Source organism: Haliotis rubra, unplaced genomic scaffold, assembly GCF_003918875.1.
Source record: "Haliotis rubra isolate DU_JTF1 unplaced genomic scaffold, ASM391887v1 Scf832, whole genome shotgun sequence".
Lineage (NCBI taxonomy): Eukaryota > Metazoa > Mollusca > Gastropoda > Lepetellida > Haliotidae > Haliotis > Haliotis rubra.
Window position 1 is genome coordinate 115090 of NW_025767560.1, and position 19867 is coordinate 134956.

Below are 19867 nucleotides of genomic sequence, written 5' to 3' on the forward strand. Positions count from 1 at the left end.
CGACCTTCCTCTCTTTGGTCGGACGCTCTAACCACTACACCCAGAGGCCGTGCATTCACATGGGGTAAGATACCCTTCTAAAATAGGTTTACAACATTGGATATAGGATGGTGGTTGTAATTTATTGATCTAGCTTGGAAGTTTTTTAAACCTTTGGAAAATTATTAACACATCTGATGTGGAAATGCTTGGTTGTTATATCAAGTTCTGTGTTTTTATTCCAATAGCACTTTTAAAATCAAATGGTAAAAATAATGGTAAAGTTATATCATGGTGAGGTAAGGTGATAGTTGTAATCTAACTTTTTTCAGTGTTAGTATTGTGATGATCTTAATTTTGTATGCCCTGGGGTGAGATGTATGATGGATGCATATAAATGCAACAAATGCATGGAGAATAATCAATATAGGAACTTGTTCAATAAATAGATTTTTAGATAACGCTTTCTTTTTCATTTCAGAATATTCTTGCATACACACTTAAATTTCAAAATGCATGCTTAAGCACTTTTTAAAGGTCAATCAATTTTTATATTTTTTTCAAACTTCTTATTTTCAGAAAAAAGTATTTAACTGGAATAACAGTTTAACATTGTGTGTTTGTTGACTGTATTCAAGACAATAATGCTGCCCATATAATTTTATTGTTGTCTACAAGGCCATAACATATTTACAGAATGTGTCCAATTGTGACTTTTGACTGACATTTGCTGTAGACTTTGGACCAAATTTTGGCCTTGGGAGATCCATAGATATGTCCTAAGTGACTCAAATGATATTAATTCCATTGTTATCTCTCTGTGTGTATACAAGCAGAGAACATATAATAAGATCCTGCAACAAACAATTTGTTCACCAATAGGTTCCAAAAGTATATCTCAACCTTTTCAGCATCTTCATGTTGAATATGAAATGAAATGCTTTTCACAAATGAGAAAGATGTATTTTATTTTGTTGTCATGACAAAAAATATAACAGTGACTTTTTTTACAGAGGAATTCTTCACCCAGGGTAGCCTTGTTGTCTGAAGTGCCAAAGAGTTATGCCCATTAGGTTTTTAAAGATATTTAATGGTTGTATGTTCAGATCCAGCTTTGCCATGATAAGGATTTTTTTGTAGGTCAGCTCTATACCTCTGCCTCTTTCACCATAATGAATGTCAATAATTTCGAGCCCTTGAAGGGGACATCTTGTACATATTATCACTTTGGGAACAGAAGTTATTGCTGGTTAATTTCCACGATAGCATCTGGATGAACATATTTGTCAACTTTATGTTTCTGTACATAGATAAATAAATGACACTTGTTTATTCATGACTTCACTGATTATATGCATCAACCTGAATATTTTCTAAGAAGTGCACATGGAATATATACAGTGAGTAATAAAAAGCACAATTGTAGGTTTTGTGATATTTTACCGTCAACCCTCAGTTCACCTCAATTTGGTCATTCGCAAAGCCTGATCATGTATTGTCCTGTAGGGTTTTACATGTGTGTCTCACATTTATGAAATGGACACAGAATAATATAGACATTGCATCCTGAAATACACACAGTGACATAAATTTTAAAAATTCTTAAAATCCCACAGTACAGGATGCTACACCATCTCATTAATTAATTCTGATATTTCCAGGAAGAATCCTTGAAATATATAATCATGTGCCCATTGGCCCCTAACTATTTGTGCGAAGTAAAACCCAGATGCTTTATCAGAAACCAATTAATATAACATAGCGTATGTCACAGAAGAATGGAGAGAACTAAGTTCATTTATATTTATGCTGAGAGGTATGAAATACTAATCTTTACTTGAAAACCTGTTTGATTCACATTGTTGAGTAACAGTGAAGGCAAGATACTTTTATGGATGAAAGCTCAATAATAGAATTAAGAGCTTTATTCATATAAATATCTTGCCTTTGCTGTTTCTTCAAAAAGCTAAAGACAAACAGTTAATTCACATTTGTGCATTTTTTCATATCATAGCTTGAAATCAGTAGGTTTGTCTCCAAAGCAAATAAGTGTATTGGATCAGTTCATCCAAAGTGTTCACTCGGGTTACTAATAATAATAATAATAAATGGATATTTCTTATGCGCCATAGTCCATCCAGAGCATGCTCAAAGCGCTACATATAAAAAGAGTCACTAGAGTTCAAGAGGAAGATATGACAATTCGTCAAAATGACCATGAGAATATTTCGCAGTTACAGGTTGTAGACTTTTTTGAAGAGGAAGGTTTTGAGATGTCCTTCAGTCTGTTCTTTAATGCAGTAATTAACCAATTGCTCCTTTAGGCATTTCCATCACAGAGTCGTTTAGGTGATTGTCATATTCAGGAGGTTGGAATTGCACGGCAGCGTTGTCATAGTTGCAAGCTCCAGGCTCCGTCTTTGCCTGCAGCTCATCATAGTCATGGTTGGTTTCTTGAGACTCCATCTTGTCATGCAAGTAGATCTGGTTGTCATAGGCCACCATGGCCCTCTCGTGTGGCACATAGTTCCTCAGTGTTTCATAGTCCGGTGTGTATGTTGGCGTGGTGTAATCATCATCAGATCCCGGAGTTGTATTCCTGAAGGACAAAGATACTATCAGCCATACCCCACAATGCAAGAGCTTTGTTGCATGCTTACTACCTGGTGTACATATCACATATTGGCCTCGCAAGCCGGTAATACGGCCTTCATTAAACCCAAATTAGTCCTGTATAGTCCCACTAACTTGATAATGGCCCACTAGTCCTGTACTGATCTGCTTCATCCCCTATTGGCTGCTTCCACGAATGATTGTCACTCAGTCATATTTCCATGAAAGAGGGCAAGAAGCAGGCTACTTCATATTTTAAGTATATTGATTCTGAATGTGAAAAATTAAAATGAATTGCTTTCAGGCAATCATTGTGTAGCAGTATGAGGTGTGTTTCATGTGAGCAGGTCAACCCTTACCTGCGGAAGATCAGGACAAGGATGAGGATGATTACAAGAAGGATAAAGACCCCAGCCAGGATGATGCCGATGATGGCACCTGTGGATAACCCTTCCTGTTTGAGCCCCTGTAAAGAAAGGTAGACATGGTAGAATTAGTTCCAGTCAACATGATGGGTAGAAGGTGCCAATATATAGGTTCACAATGAAGTCAGAATCGTTTAAGAAATAATTGTCATTAATGGAATCAATCAGGGTTGTTCCAATGGAAGTCATAGGAGTGTTGCCTGTTAAACTCCCAAATGAAATTGAAACATTCTTAGAATGGCTGTTCATTTGAAGAAAACTGTTCTTGTTGAAAAACTAGGAAAAGAGGATGTACTGTAAGGTAATTTTTTTATAGTAAAGAATATTACATGATTGATATGATCATCAATATTGGTAATTTATTTGTATCCAATGTTGGTGGAAAAACACTACAAGTAATTGGGTTAATAAAGAGTAAAAGTCAATCAGATTTGTAACTGCTGAACAAAGATCTGACGACATTTTTACAGGACATGTCAGAGTGACCTTTCACAAACTTTGACTGACCAATGAAATGACAAGCATGAACTTGGAAGTAGTGGATCAAACAGCGTTATTACTTTGAGGATGATGGCACTAGTTTCAAACTGGTGACATCCATTCCAGACAACTTGTTGAAACATATTTTCTAATAAATTATAAAGTTCTTGATTCAAAATTTTAAAACTGAACAAAAGGCATGAAAAGCTAATAGATGACTGATATTGTATGTAAAGTCTAATCCGTTTCAAAATTATTATTCCGTTGGAGGGAGATAATGGATGAGGATTTGGATGGACTGTTGACAGCAGTATACCCCTTTTGTTAACATTTTGGAAGTTGCATGATAAGAAAACACACTCTGATTGTCACTTTCCCTATCTGGGACGTTCAGAGTGATTGGGGCGGTGGGGTAGCCAAGTGGGTAAAGCGTTGGCTCGTCACGCCGAAGACCCAGGTATGATTCCCCACATGGGTACAATGTGTGAAGCCCATTTCTGGTGTCCCCCGCCATGATGTTGCTGGAATATTGCTAAAAGCGGCGTAAAACCAAACTCGCTCGCTCAGAGTGATCAGTGGGATCTCTTCAGATATTTCTTTAGCAGGGCGAGAGATCAAATTTTAAAGAGAATGCAAGTAAATTCACAACTTTTAGTGTCAATTCTTAGATCTATGTTGATAGTTGGCATTGAGTACTGTTTTTGTTAGTATAGGAGTAAACCAGTTGTTGAGTGAAGAAGTAGTTGAATGTGGTAACATTCACAGGGTGAAATGTCTCCATTGCCCATCTAAATAGTGTGTCAACCAGGAAAGTGTACCAGGTGAGCACAGGCACTCACACAAACCCACGCCACGCCACACAAGAAGAAGTAGTTGAATATGGTAATATCACAGGGTGAAATGTCTCCCTTGCCCATCTAAATAGTGTGTCAACCGGGAAAGTGTACCAGGTGAGCACAGGCACTCACACAAAACCACGCCATGCCATGCCAAACAAAATCACACCATGCCACACTATGCCATGCCATGCCACGCTGCACAAAACCACACCATGCCACACTATGCCATGCCACATCACGCCACCAACATTCACCACCATGACAACAGTTCACATGCACCATCACAGAACAATGAGAAACACAAGCAATTACAGACATGTATGTACATTATATGCCCATACATACAAATGAATCTAGTTTTACTCTTGGCCTTATATTCACCCACTTGGTCTTTGATGCCCTGTACCCCTCTCCAAACAGCATAATGGAACAGTGAACCAGTTGTTTCAGGAGTTGTGTAAGACAACTAGAAAGGGCTATACACATTCATATGACAGACTATCCAAACAGATGGTCCAGTCTATGACAGTAACTTGATTTTCACATATATGAGGTGAAGCAGCACATCACCAACAGCTACTGCTATACCCTAGGATTGTGACAGAGTATTAGCACAGGGAGATCCTTTGTTCCATGACTTCAGTATCATACAATGAAGTAATTGATGTAAAATTGTATGGAGAACATTTTATATGTTTAGTACAAAAAATGAGTTGTAACATTCGATTTTCTGTAAATAGGAATAAGATGCCAAAACCATTGTGTGCAGGATTAATTCGCAGTTGTTTGATATGGTTCAGATTAACTCTGCTGATAAAATACAGGTTTATGTATCATGTTTTCTGTTATATTGTATCATAATCTTAAAATGAAGATAAATACAGTGGAATACCAATGGTAACAAAAACACCCCAAGATTGTATCATCCCCTTTACCTGGTGGAACTGGCTCCCCACAGTCCTCTTCAGATCCACACTTCTTGACAGCTGAAATATACAGGGAACCGCTCTCTTCTTACAAGATCAAACATATACAAAGTGTGTCCTGCATTCTTACATACATTATTTGAATATATGACAAAACTTTAAAAATCCTAATACAGGCCCTAAATCCTGACCTGCTCATTCAGGCCCTAAAGCAGACTTGTCAGTGCGTTGTCTCTATTTCTTCTGTTTTTAAAAATGAAGGGATTCTCTGGGCCACTTCCTGTTAAGAATTCCTCCAAGTCATTAATTCATTACAGCTAGCCCTGAACCGAAACTGTCAAACTGTTTTGATGAAATGTGACTTACTTGTCGTTGGAGTTGTTGCTGATGTTGGTGTAGGTGGTGGTGTTGTAGGTGGTGTTGTCACAGGTGGTGTTGTCACAGGTGGTGTTGTCATGTCCCCCGGACAGAGATGGTCTGGATGAGTGCTCAATACTCCACACTTGAGATTCACAGTGGTGTTTGGTGATGTCCCTGCCAGCACAGTCATGTCATATAGGTTGGAAGACAATAAGGCTATCATGAGAAGAAAGATCCACTTCAGGGAACTTGGATTATCATTTTCAGTCTATTATGGTTACTATTTTTTTAAAATGGGCTGGTCAAGTGTTTTTGACAAGGCAAAACCTGACATTTATCTGGTTTATCTGGCCATGAATGATGACATGGTGTGGCAAAACCATCACTTATTATTCAAATATTTTAAGTGATCTAGATTGCTAGGTAAGTACCAAAATATTGACAAATAGTTTGCTTAATAGTTTTTTATAGGCATAAGTGTACATAGCTCTTTAGAAATATTTGATAACAGGACCAATATATACTTCCTTTTAAATGTTTAGACTCACTAGTGTAAATATAGCCACTTCAGGCAAGTGTTCTAAACTATATTTTGCAAAATGTTCCATACTGTTTGAAGGTACTGTTTACAAATGAACTGATGTATTGTAAAAAGAAATCTTAACGTTGAAAAGATTATTGCATGAGTCCAATAAATGATTCTTAACAAAAACTTTACAGCAAAATGCAGCTGTTCACATGCATGTCATTGCACATGCCTTTCAGCAATTTGATGCATGATCCTTGTGCAATTCGTCTGCATAAGGTTTGCAGTTGGTTCCCTCATGTTAGTTGAGAAATAAGTCTATGATGTGAGTGAGTGAGTTATGTTTTACGCCACACTCAGCAATATTCCAGCTATATGGCGATGGTCCTGTAAAAGATCGAGTCTGGACCAGATGATCCAGTGATCAACAGCATGAGCATGGGAACCGATGAGCATGTCAACCAAGTCAGCGAACCTAACCACCCAATCCCGTTAGTCGCCTCTTACGACAAGCGTGGGCTACTGAAGATCAATATTCTAACCCACACCTTCATGGGTCAGTCTACGATGTAACCATATATATATCCAAAAGTGAGTGTTTTAAGTGAGTCTAAACTTTTTAAAGGAAGTATATAATGAGGAAGAGGAAGTTATGCCCTTTTTTCACATTATTGCAATGTTAAAATACATCAGAATTCTGTAAAAGAAATAAAAATTCTAAATACTTAATTTTTCCTTATCCTGACTCATGCTCTTTTTGCTTGTCTTCTTCTTCTTGCGAACATAGTGGAACACTTGTATCTCCCTAATTGAAGCTCCCTTCAATTTAAAATCACTAATTAGTATTCACCACGAGTTACCTCCTTTCCACAAGCGCAGGAACGAGGGCGCCACCTCTACCCATGTGCCCCACTCTCTCCTTCTTCGCCCAGTGAGCTGGACGTGAGAGCGCCTGTGTCTCCCGACACACTATATCCTTTGAATTATATTTAGTTAGTTACCTCGTATAGACATCTATAGAGGTTTAGCTAGTATCCTTCAACGATTATATATTGATATTTAGTCGTTTTCTACAGTTTATTCACGGGGCCCGTGTTTGTTTCAGTGGATTACGTTGATGAAAATTCTGTACTATTGCAGATTACGTTTTTATGCTGCTGCTGATCCGCCTTTAATATGATGTACGGTAGCCATGTTTATTATATTCACATTGCAGTTGCGGTACTAATTTATCCAATTCTACCTTTTTATTAATATTTACTTTGCGTTTGCACGCAGCAGATAGGTCGCGTATGCAGAGTCTAGTATGACTGATACACGGAACCCCTCGCCAGTCTACTGCTGTTGGCCGACTCCCTCCCGTGTGGTGTTCCGCTAGAGTGGTGGAGAGGTGTGGGACGTAGTCCGCCATCTCCAAGAAGCATCCTGCTTCCCCAGACATCCCATCGCCGCAGCAGAAGACTAGAGGGTTTTTCTACTACATCTCAACAGCCGGAGACCGTTCCCATCGCAGTTTTGGGCCTGTATGATGATCAGCCGGTCATCATACCGGATGTACATCAAAGATTGACCGATGTCGGCACAGATCAGCATGCAGCCTGATGTACCAAGCGCAGATATGCGATGATCGTCCTGAGGGTCCCATCATTACCAACACTCAGCGCGCAGGCGTCGCACACCCAGGGCAGCGTCGACCTCTGAGGGAAAATCAACGAAGTCTACTAGGACTTTCTCAACCGAGATTGTTCCAGCCGATGACCTGGACCTCTACGATGATCAGCTGATCATCATCCCCGACGCACGCCACAAGAAACGACCGGTGACAGCTAAGCGACATCAGCAGAGATCACCATGCAGCCTGATGCCTCTACACTGATGTCGGACGATTTTCGGTGGACTCCTCCATTAACACCGCAGATAAAGCACCGGCGACCTCGCCAAATTAGAGACCATCCCAGAAGACATGATGCGACAAATTATGAACATCATGGAGGACCACTATAATCTGCGGTAGCAGGGTCCGAGCAACCAGCGAAGGCTCCAACGTGACAGCACCCCAGAGGCACCCCCGGCCACGTAGCAGAGGCACCCCGTCACCTTCAGCGAAGGCAGTCCAGGACCACCTTGTCGAAGGACCTAGATGTACAGTCGCGGACCACCTTGGCGGAAAGGACCTAGATGTACAGCGCGGCGGAAAGAACCTAGATGTACAGCCTTCGCGAAGGACTTCGCGAAGGCAGGATAGATCATCACCTTATGCGGTTTCATCCCTAGATGTGGACTCGGACCATCAGACATCACGGAAGCCTTCGCGAAGGTCATATCGTCGTTCCCCCGGACCGGACGCAGAGGAAGCTTCGCGAAGGCATGCTATGAAAGGACACCTGAATCCAGATCATCATCATCTAGAAGGACATCGAGGGACTATACAAGAGCTTCGGCGAAACTATCAACGTTCCCCTCACAAGTCTCGAGAAGATCAATCCATAGACAAGTTGATCATCGATATCAAGTATAAGAACTACAATCGTATATTGGTTCTGTTGAATCCATGCCGAGACGTATGTTCGCTGGCCTAAATAGATCTAGAACGATCAATTAGACACTTATCACCAGACTTCGTAACACCGACTTCTGAATATGATAAGATGATCCATGCTGACCCTATTTTAGGCAAGCCGCCGATCCCACATCCTGTTAAACACAGAGGCTGTTCGCGAAGCAAGCTCATATATATATTTATATATATATATATATACTAATCGGGCTTTGATTTCGACACCTTCGCGATGGTCGCGAAGGCTAAAAGTAACTCCAAGTCTACTTCACCCAGAAGATCTAGAAGGGATACTTAGCGAACTTCGCGAAGTCTCCGGCGTTCACCGAGGAAGTCTCCAAGGTTTCCATATACTAGCCACTCGTCATATATAGCTACTCGTCAGTCCGTTCAAGGCGTCGCATAAGTTGATTATCAACTGTATGCCAGATGCGATCTATAAGCCTCACGCGAAGATAATTGCTCAGGCTATTTACAACACAGAGCGTCGCTGTATTATTAGTCAACAACATTTCATAGATCTTCACAGAAATCAACTATTCCGTATAAATTGCTAATATACAATCCCGGACGACGATACGATTATCTACATGCGTGACCATTACGCATATCTGCAGACAATTCAATATCGAAATTGAACAGCAGCCTTGTTACAGCGAGTATAACTCTTAATCGTCAAAGTTTCTGAGAAGAAATATGTACAACAAGTTCAACGTTAATTCTACAATTATGACGATACATTCATGTATACAGTCTACAAGCTCACAACTTGCAAGTTGTTTATACCCTTATATATAAGGAAGTGAATTATATTCAAAACTGAAATTACTTTCACGACAACCAGGAAAATAACCTACCCAGCATAAAATTACAGAGCGAGATATTTGGCGCGGAGGTTTCAGCGATTACCATTAACCCTCGAAACACGTGGTCACTCGGATAACTTCGGGAAGCTACGGTGAAGACCGACGTTTATGCTAATATCAACGACGACAAGAATTTATTCAAGGTGGGTTTTTTCCCGCTACACCGGTGACATCACAGCGCGGGTATTATACAGAATCAAAATGCCTTGTTCTGATTGGACCGCGAGGGACAACGACCTACACAGAGGTCGATCTCAATTCACAGTTCAAGACTTACGTCACAAGTGACAACTATATATCAGTGAACGAGCAAGCCTCATTACAGTCCAGTTAACCTGAACATTCATGATTAGACTGCCTTTCTTCAAGTTAGAGACCTCCCCTGTCAAGTTAAGACGAGGGATCGGCAGTCAGGCGATTTTACATAAAGTTCAACGAGGACAGACACACCTGGTTGTGCACCTACATCGTCAAGGACTTCGCAGCGAATTACCTAGACGAAAGATACAAGTGGATCTAAATCCACAGCGTTTCAGACTACAGCTGAATTTCATCAAGCGACTAACACAACTAGATGGTTAGTAAACCTACTAAACTTCTGTTTGGAGAATAAAACGGAAATTTCCGCCCAACCTGGGGATATGAATATAGTGCTCCAACACCTCACAAGTGAGGTTTATGAACACGCCTGGATGACATACTTGGACCCCATGATACGATGATTCTATCAAGATGGCCAGCAAGAGCACTGTAAATTTATCTCCACCAAACCAAACAGGAGGAAAAATGCAACAGATTATTTCCTCTATCATCAACTTACGCCCAGAGTGAAGTCTCATGTACTATATCTCCATTTGGATCAGAACTGTCATACTACGTGCATATGCGGATGGACCTATTCCGACCCTCCATGAGCTTAATACTCATGATATTATAGCTAACTTCTACAATTGTTCTACACAAATGTGATTGAAATAATGGAGGGTTTATTTCTGGAAATCCGATATGGTGGTTGCAAACCATTATCTGAGAGATATCACCACCGAGGACGTCTCAGGTATACACCAATTCGATCCCATGGTCCTCCTCGCACAACAGCTGACAGTTCCTCGGAGAAGATAAGTCAATCTAACAGATTTTTACTTATCTTATAACAATACTAAATAGCTTCATGCTATATATAATTTACTTAAGTTCCTTTTATCATCACAGTACTATGATTATTACATCATACAATATATAAGTTAACAACTCTACAGAGTTTGTTATTATATATATTTACCTTAAGTTATTCATATCTTAAGAGTAATACTATGGTTACATGATAAATGCATTAGCTAACAAACTCTACAGAGTTTTTGGCTATTTATACATAGCTTAAGTTAATTAAGCTAACAAACTCTAATGGAGTTTTACTATTATATAGGTAACTTAAGCTAATTATACCTTAAGCATAGTACTATACTCATATTATTAAAATATATTGGCTAACAAACTCTAAGGAGTTTTGCTATTATATAGGTAGCTTAAGCTTATTCATATCTTAAGCTTAGTACTATGTTTATATCATATAAGTAGATTAGCTAACAAACTCTAAAGAGTTTTTGCTATTTGGCTTAAGTATCATCATATTTCTAAGCAATATGGTTATATTATAACATGTATTAGCTAACAAACTCTACAGAGTTTTAGCTATTATATATGTAACTTAAGCTTATTCATATCTTAAGCGCAGTACTATGTTTATATCATATAGGTATATTAGCTATCAAAACTCTAAAAGAGGGTTTTGCTATTATATATTTCGCTTAAGTTTCATCATATTTTAAGCTTTATGGTTACATTATAACATGTATTAGCTAACAAACTCTACGGAGTTCTTGCTATTATATATGTAGCTTAAGTTTTCCTTCATAAGCTCAATACTAGGTTTATATCATAGCTAACAAACTCTAAAGGGTTGTTTTCGCTATTATACAATTAGCTTAAGTTTCATCATATCTTAAGCAGTATGTTTACATTATAAAGGTATTAGCTAACAAAACTCGACGGAGTTTTGTTATTATATATATATAGCTTAAGTTTCATCATAACTTAAGCTCAGTACTATGTTTTTAACATAAAAAGTATATTAGTTAATAAACTCTAAGGAGTTTATTTTGCTATATACATTTAGCTTAAGTCTAATCTTATCTTAAGCTTAGTACTATGGTTACACTATAAACATATTAGCTAATAAACTCTACAGAGTTTTTTTGGCTATTATATATGTAGCTTAAGTTAATAATATCTTAAGCACAATACTATACTCATATTGTAAAATATATTAGCTAACAAACTCTACGGAGTTTTGCTATTATATATGTAGCTTAAGTTCATTATATCTTAAGCACACTACTATACTCATATTGTAAAATATATTAGCTAACAAACTCTACGGAGTTTTGCTATTATATATGTAGCTTAAGTTAATTATATCTTAAGCACACTACTATACTCATATTGTAAAAATATATTAGCTAACAAAACCCTACAGAGTTTTGCTATATATATGTAGCTTAAGTTAATTATATCTTAAGCTCAGTACTATACTAATATTATAAATATATATTAGCTAACAAACTCTACAGAGTTTGGCTATTATATATGTAGCTTAAGTTAATTATAGCTTAAGCACAGTACTATACTCATATTATAAAAATATATTAGCTAACAAACTCTACAGAGTTTGGCTATTATATATGTAGCTTAAGTTAATTATAGCTTAAGCACAGTACTATACTCATATTATAAAAATATATTAGCTAACAAACTCTACAGAGTTTTTGCTATTATATATGTAGCTAAAGCTTATTCATATCTTAAGCTCAGCATTATATCTATATCATATAAGTATATTAACTAACAAACTCTAAAGAGTTTGCTATTATATAATTAGCTTAAGTTTAATCATATCTTAAGCTTAGTACTATGTTATATCTTAAAGTATTTTAGCTAACAAACTCTAAGGAGTTTATACTAGCATATTAACAAGCTTAAGTCTATTAGTCTTAAGCATTGTATTAATGTTATATATACTTTATCATAATAAGTACATGGTAATAACCTTTTATATGGCAGCTGATAAGTTAGCAGCAGGAATTCATCAGTTCAGTGCCTTTATGAAGTTCCCATAGGGTTATTACAATCATCACAGTTCAAATCACTAATTATTAAAAATCCAAAGTATTAGATATTCCCACCTCCGTTCCGTAGGATGCTACAAGCAAAAAGAGCATGAGTCAGGATAAGGAAAAATATGTAATTTTTGGAGTAAAATTGATATTTTATACTTATCCTGACTCATGAGGTCAGCCCTCCCATCCTCCCCAAATAACACTTTGGATTTCCCTGTAAATTCAAATGTTGGGCTCAGTATATGAGGAGAGAGTGGGGCACATGGGTAGAGGTGGCGCCCTCGTTCCCGAGCTTGTGGAAAGGAGGTAACTCGTGGTGAATACTAATTAGTGATTTTAAATTGAAGGGAGCTTCAATTAGGGAGATACAAGTGTTCCACTATGTTCGCAAGAAGAAGAAGACAAGCAAAAAGAGCATGAGTCAGGATAAGTATAAAATATCAATTTTACTCCAAAAATTACATATTTGATAAAGTAATTTTTTTTTCTCAGAGCACTTAGTTTAGAATTCTAGGTAAATCAATTTCTACAGTAAGGTACAGTTTTCAGGACATAGTAACTGAATGCATGTATGTAACATTACCTTTTAATTTGATCCAGACTTTTCCTGTGTGGTTGCCATTGATAGTCATGTTCAAGGTGAGACTATTTGATTGGCTTGTGAAGATGTTGATGAACCCATTGAGGCCTGTGTTGTAACATGTAATGGTGTTGTTATGGGTGGTGTTCTTGTTGTCCAGGATGAGGAGGTTCTCTGTGCAGGATCTATGGGTTCGGTGCAGCCGGATGTCAACGGCTTCTACGTCTATAGTTTCCCCACACTTTGTTGTCACTGAACAGGAGCAGGACTTGTCCTGGTGCTCATTGTTCAAATGGTAGATGTTGCTGGAAATGTACAGGATCTTGTTGCTCTCAATGATGCCTGCATGGCACATGTCTATCAGGAGCCCCTCTAAAACAAAAGTGAATAGAGGCATGTCTAAGGTGATGTCTTAGGTTAGTGACATGATCTTCTAGATCAAGATCACAAGAGAGAGTCGATATGATGGCTGCACTTTGAAGAGTATTAAAGTCACTCATGTCTGCTTGATTTGGGAGGATAGCCTAAAGTGATGGAGATGTTAGATGTGTACCACTGTCATAAAAACTTGTATGTCCAAGTTTGATTCTGACAAAATTTGAAAGATAGCAGGACTAACTGATATTCAAACACACAGTTTGTGGCATGCCTAATGGCAGTGTATGAAATAAGCCAAAAACCCAGCAAGAAATCAGGGCTTGTAACTTCAAATGGTTACCGCCCCAATATGGATTAAACCAGACCAGACACCAAGATATGGTGAATGTATGGAACATGTAAAAAGAATTCAGACAATCGGGCTGGCTTGCTGTAAATTTAGACCATCTGTCAGAAATCTAGCCACTCTCAGGCGGGCAGACGGGCCTTATTTCATACACTGCTAATGGTTGCAACTCCGCACATAATATTGCAGTGCCTTTGACAATGGGACCATCATGACCCCTTAACTTGGCCTACTGTGCCCCACAAATTCAAAACAGTTATACCTTGCTTATACAATTATATGATTGAACCTGATTTGTGAAGATCAAAGGAAATAAGTTGTGAGTCTTCATGCCCTTTATAAGCAAAATGTGTGCAAAATGACTTAGTTCTTGTAACTTACCATTGAAAACATTTGTATGAAATATGTGGAACTGCTTACTTCTCATACATTTTTATTCAAAGTGTTGAGCCACTGACCACAGACATATTTGTAATCCATGTGTGGAGCAACTTACCGTTGATACATTCATACTCCATGTGGCCATATGTAGTGAAGGAAGGAAAGAGGCTGGAATATGGACAGGAGCCAGTGAACTTCTGCTTGGCTTGAATCAGACACTCTGCCTGGCCAGAGCATCCTGACATTGTGGTCTCAGGGAGCTGTCCAGCTGCAGAGACTAGAAGACAATCTGTTTTCTTGTGTTCACAGCACACAGAGGCATTATCTGTACTTTGGCACTCATTGCTCTTCAGTTTTACCCCATAAAACAGTCTGCGAACAGCAATGATCCCTACCTCAGTGGTAGTGTTGAGGTCACAGGTGGCAGATATTTGTTCATTCCTTCCAGTGCCTTTGAAGCATGATGAAGATGTGTTGTACAGCGTTGCTTGAGCTGAAACATTATGAAGATGTGTTTTACAGAGTTGCCTGAACTGAATCATTATGTACAATTGATGTACAGTGTTGCCTGAGCTGAAACATTATGAAGATGTATTTTACACTGAAACATTATGAAGATGTGTTTTACAGAGTTGCCTGAACTGAATCATTATGTACAATTGTTGTGGAGTGTTGCCTGAACTGAAACATTATGCAGGTGTGTTACCTTATCTGCAAAGTGTGTTGTAAAACACAGAGTTGCCATCACTGAAAAATATTGAGATGATCCTACACATTTTACTTTTCATCAATCATTCTTGCTGAATTATGATGTAGCTATGCTGTACAGACAAGGATTGACTGATAAGTTCAGAGTCTTGCACAGCAGGAAATGTGTAATAGTGAACCATTTGTAGTGGACAGTACATGGTGAAGAGGAATATCCACAAAACCTTGAGTCAGGCAGTAAATTGTTTCCATTGACAAGTCCGTGACAAAAGCAGGGTCTTTAAAGACTTGAGGAATGTGTGATGTGTTCAACATGGTGAAAATTTGTTGAATTGTTTAATAAATTCATGAAGAATATATCCATTTTACAATAATTTGAGACATAATCAGAACATACGCCAGGTTCATGTTGGCATTAAGACGCAGGGGAGCCAAACAAAACCTCCTCCCATCAATTTTGTTAATAAGTTATTAAGTTGAACCATAGGCTTATCCACTCTCTGTTTAAGCAGGTGATCAAGGAAGAAGTAGGTCACACTGATTCTTATAGATCTTTGACAGACATGAAATATATTTCCATACTTCATTCAATTAGTTTTGAGAAACACTGCTGTATGTGTCAAACTAATTAATTATGCATTGTTGTAATAGGAACATAATCTTTAAGCACCCACAGTTCGAGGATGTCATGCCAAAGGACACAAAAGTATACATTACACAAGGATTAATGAAGTACGATGGTAAAAATAATTTGGAGGAACTAAGTGTGTTTAAAGATAAATTTTGTCTGATAGTCAGACATAAATTTGAAATGACTTCACATGCATGAAAACAGAGATAGGGCGGTGGGGTAGCCTAGTGGTTAAAGCGTTGGCTCGTCACGCCGAAGACCCGGGTTCGATTCCCCACATGGTCACAATGTGTTAAGCCCATTTCTGGTGTCCCCCACCGTGATATTGCTGGAATATTGCTAAAAGCGGCGTAAAACAAACTCAGGCAGGCAGGCAGAGATAGTAGGTTGCATTTTTCATTAAAAGGATACACTGGTGCATCTTTTCTATATCTATATCAAGTCTTAAGAGGTGAGGTGAGGTGAAATTGGGTTTAACGTCGTGCCTGAGAATATTTCGCTTATATGACGACGTGCATGCGTGTGTATGTGAATGTGCGGCTGCTTGTACCAGCCCGGTCTTCAAGTCTTAAGAATACAAAACAGCATTTAGAAAGTGGTCAGATGTAACATCGTAGACATGAGAATTCTTTGTGCAAGTAGACCCAGATCTTGTTGATTATGCTCCACCATAAACAGTAGTAAGTGAATACAACTAGGACACATTGCCTTTAGTAAAATTAAAAGACACTTGTTACTGCTTTCTGATATCATAATATACTGACTGAATATGCTTATTACCAAGAAAAATGACCATAATTGTATCTTCCTCAACTTACCACACTGTATGAGGAGGAGAAGGGAGAGTGACACCAACATGGTGTGTGCCATCTTCTACTTGGCTGTGAGACAGGGTTGTTATTGAATGTGTCCAGTCATGTATATCACAGATAACCAGGAAAATATTTCTACTTCAGTTCATACAACATGCATCCTTGCTGTTACTTATACGCACATGACATGAAAGGATCATGTCTTCAGAATCAAGTGACAGGTTACATTACAATTTGTTGCAAACAGCAATGTGTATATCCCAACTCTTCTCTGCTCCAGTGGAGAATATAATAAACATGTTCTTGGGATCCTGGTTTAATTGACTCTGCCTCAGCGTAGATGCTGTAGAAGGAAGAAGTAGTGTCCTTGGGCTTTCACCTCATGACAGACTCATTTCTAGGCATAAGATCTGGGTTTGGTTGTCTTTATAGTTTGTAGTTATAAAAACCTGCGTTGTCATGTGCTGTATCCACAATGGTGTCCTCTGTTCAGATTGCAGGTCCGCAGGTCCGCAGGTAACACTGGAACCAGGGAATATCACTGCAGTATTGTATTTGGTTGTGGTGTTAACTGTCACAACACCATCAAACTGTCATGTTGTACTGGTGTACCTTGCAGAACACAACAAACTCTACCTGTCCTGGTTTGTTATGAAGTCACACACCCTTGCATGCTACCCGAACAAGTTTGTAGGTTATTTATAGTTTCCTTCGTGCATATGCAGTTTGGGATCTATGTACATCTGCTCAAGTTCTTTGGAATAGTATTATGATACGGACTGTATGGAGCTGGCTGGCGGTCCCTTTCATAAGAAGTGTTTGCACGATCTCTCTGTGGCTACGCGTGTCACGATTCAGTGGGCACATCACATATTACAATGGGGAAATGGGTCATCTGTCTAACTGGAAGGATTCTCAGGCAGTCAGCTTGTCTAGAGTTACCTGGTGGTGTGTGATGCGTACTTCGGCTTGAGTTTAATGCAAATAATCAGATAATCAGTAGTTCATATATTTCAGATGACTTTTGACATTTGCCTCATGGAATATACTTGTTTACAACATAGAATATGCTTGTTTACAACATGGAATATGCTTGTTTACAACATGGAATATGCTTGTTTACAACATGGAATATGTTTGTTTACAGATTGATTTAAACCAAGAGTATGATATGATGGGATGTTTCAAGACGGTAAATCAACAATCGTAAATCATATAAGTCAACAATTATAAATCATGGTATGCTTGATTCCAGACTTTCCTAGTTGAATACATTGTCTGTTAAATCTCGTATTACACAATACATTTCTCTCCTTTAGTTTTCCTTCAGCTGCTGAAGTCTTGTGGAATAGAGCAAAATGGATTTACCCATTTCCATCATCTCTACTGCTTGTTAGTAAATTGTATGCAGATATTCTGCAGTCATGGTGCAGGAATGAGATTCGGAGGCAAAAACATGGTTTGAAAGTCTGCCTGTCTGAAAACTAAATTTCATGAAGGAATGAAAGTAAGTTAAATGTTAAATGGCAACCATTGCAACAGATTATAACTGAAGACTGAAAATGATCCTGATTAAAAACTTTGGATGCCATGACTGACATGAGGGCAGATAGAAAAAATAATCAAATAGATAACTTGATAAAAGTATCTGTTGAATAGAAAAGATTTTGTCTATTATTGTTTTATTCTGTAGAAATATATAGGTTAAACATTGATGTACCCTTATAGTGAGTGAGTGAGTGAGTTTAATTTTATGTCGCACTCAGCAATATTCCAGCTTTATGGCGGCGGTCTGTAAATAATCGAGTCTGGACCAGACAATCCAGTGATCAACAGCATGAGCATCGATCTGCGCTATTGAGAACCGATGACGTGTCAACCAAGACAGCGAGCCTGACCACCCGATCCCGTTAGTCGCCTCTTACGACAAGCATGGGTTACTGAAGGTTCATTCTAACCCGGACCTTCACGGGTTGTACCCTTATAGAGATAGTAGTGTGCAGCACTATTTTTAACAGACAAGAATAACACTGGTTTGAATGTGTGTAAATATGGCCCTAAATGTTAATAAATCATACAAATATAGCATCTGAGTTACTGTATCTGCCATAATTAGAACCTGTAAGCTGTGTAAGTTGTTTACAGACATCAAACAACAGTAACACACTTAGTTCAAATGTTGATGAAACTACATCTTTTGTTTTAAATACTTACAAGGCAATGATATACTCTTTTTATTTTTTATTTAAAAATCATTGGTATTCACAAGTAAATACTGTCATATCAATTTTTAGCTTCAGTAAGAAACAGGCAGAAGATGCTTTGCAGACTGGTACAGATAAGTCAGGGAGTGCTTAATAATACAAAAAATGTTTGGTTATTTTTCATCACTGACAACAGAGAACTGGATGATGTATTGTTTTATCTGTGCTTTACATACCATCATAATATAACAGAGAATGATTTCACTGTGTAAACATGGTGAAGAGTTGGCCAGTACCTGTGGAGACAGAAGGTCATCTTTCTGTGAAGTAACATATTTATGAATGAATTGTGTGGCTGGGAATCAGAATCTGCTGCAAGTTGATTCACCCACTTTACTGAAGTAGTGACCACACAGCCATTGAAACCATGTGTGGATTTGTGTTGTTGCTTTCTTGTAATGTACTAATGGGATTAGTTTCAAACTTAGACCAGTATTTGTGAATGTCCTTGTCGTGTCGAAATGAACTTTTCATGATTTTATTGATATTTTTGGCCAAGATATGATATGAAGATTATTTTTAGTTTGCATTTGATCCTTATTCATCTAACTGTAGGGTGAATTCCCAGAGGGACTGACTGAACTGGCTGTTCTCTATGACTTTTAGTACCCAGAAGTACTTGCACTCTATTAATTTTAGCAGTTTTACTAGGGTTATGCATAGTTTTATTCATCCTGATTTGGGTTTTATACTATGAGAATAAGAGTGAAGAAAGGGTTAACTAAACAAAGGCATTAATGGTACAAAGCCTTGTGCTGACACTGTGCCAGTCTGTCTTGTAATGGACAGGGTATCAAAGGGATTAATGGTACAAAGCCTTGTGCTGACACTGTGCCAGTCTGTCTTGTAATGGACAGGGTATCAAAGGCATTAATGGTACAAAGCCTTGTGCTGACACTGTGCCAGTCTGTCTTGTAATGGACAGGGTATCAAAGGGATTAATGGTACAAAGCCTTGGGCTGACACTGTGCCAGTCTGTCTTGTAATGGACAGGGTATCAAAGGGATTAATGGTACAAAG

General features: G+C 38.3%; 1 protein-coding gene across 1 annotated transcript; it reads right to left on the reverse strand.

The window, feature by feature from the left end:
* Positions 1 to 930: 930 nt before the first annotated feature.
* LOC124262365 lies at positions 931 to 17380 on the reverse strand. Its single transcript, XM_046696851.1, has 7 exons — positions 16590 to 17380; positions 14548 to 14925; positions 13331 to 13699; positions 5629 to 5796; positions 5272 to 5322; positions 2952 to 3058; positions 931 to 2578 (listed from the first exon to the last, which is right to left on the reverse strand). The coding sequence occupies exons 1-7, from the start codon at positions 16639 to 16641 to the stop codon at positions 2558 to 2560; spliced, it is 1146 nt and encodes a 381-aa protein (XP_046552807.1). The 5' UTR covers positions 16642 to 17380; the 3' UTR covers positions 931 to 2557.
* Between the last annotated feature and the right edge of the window lie 2487 nt (positions 17381 to 19867).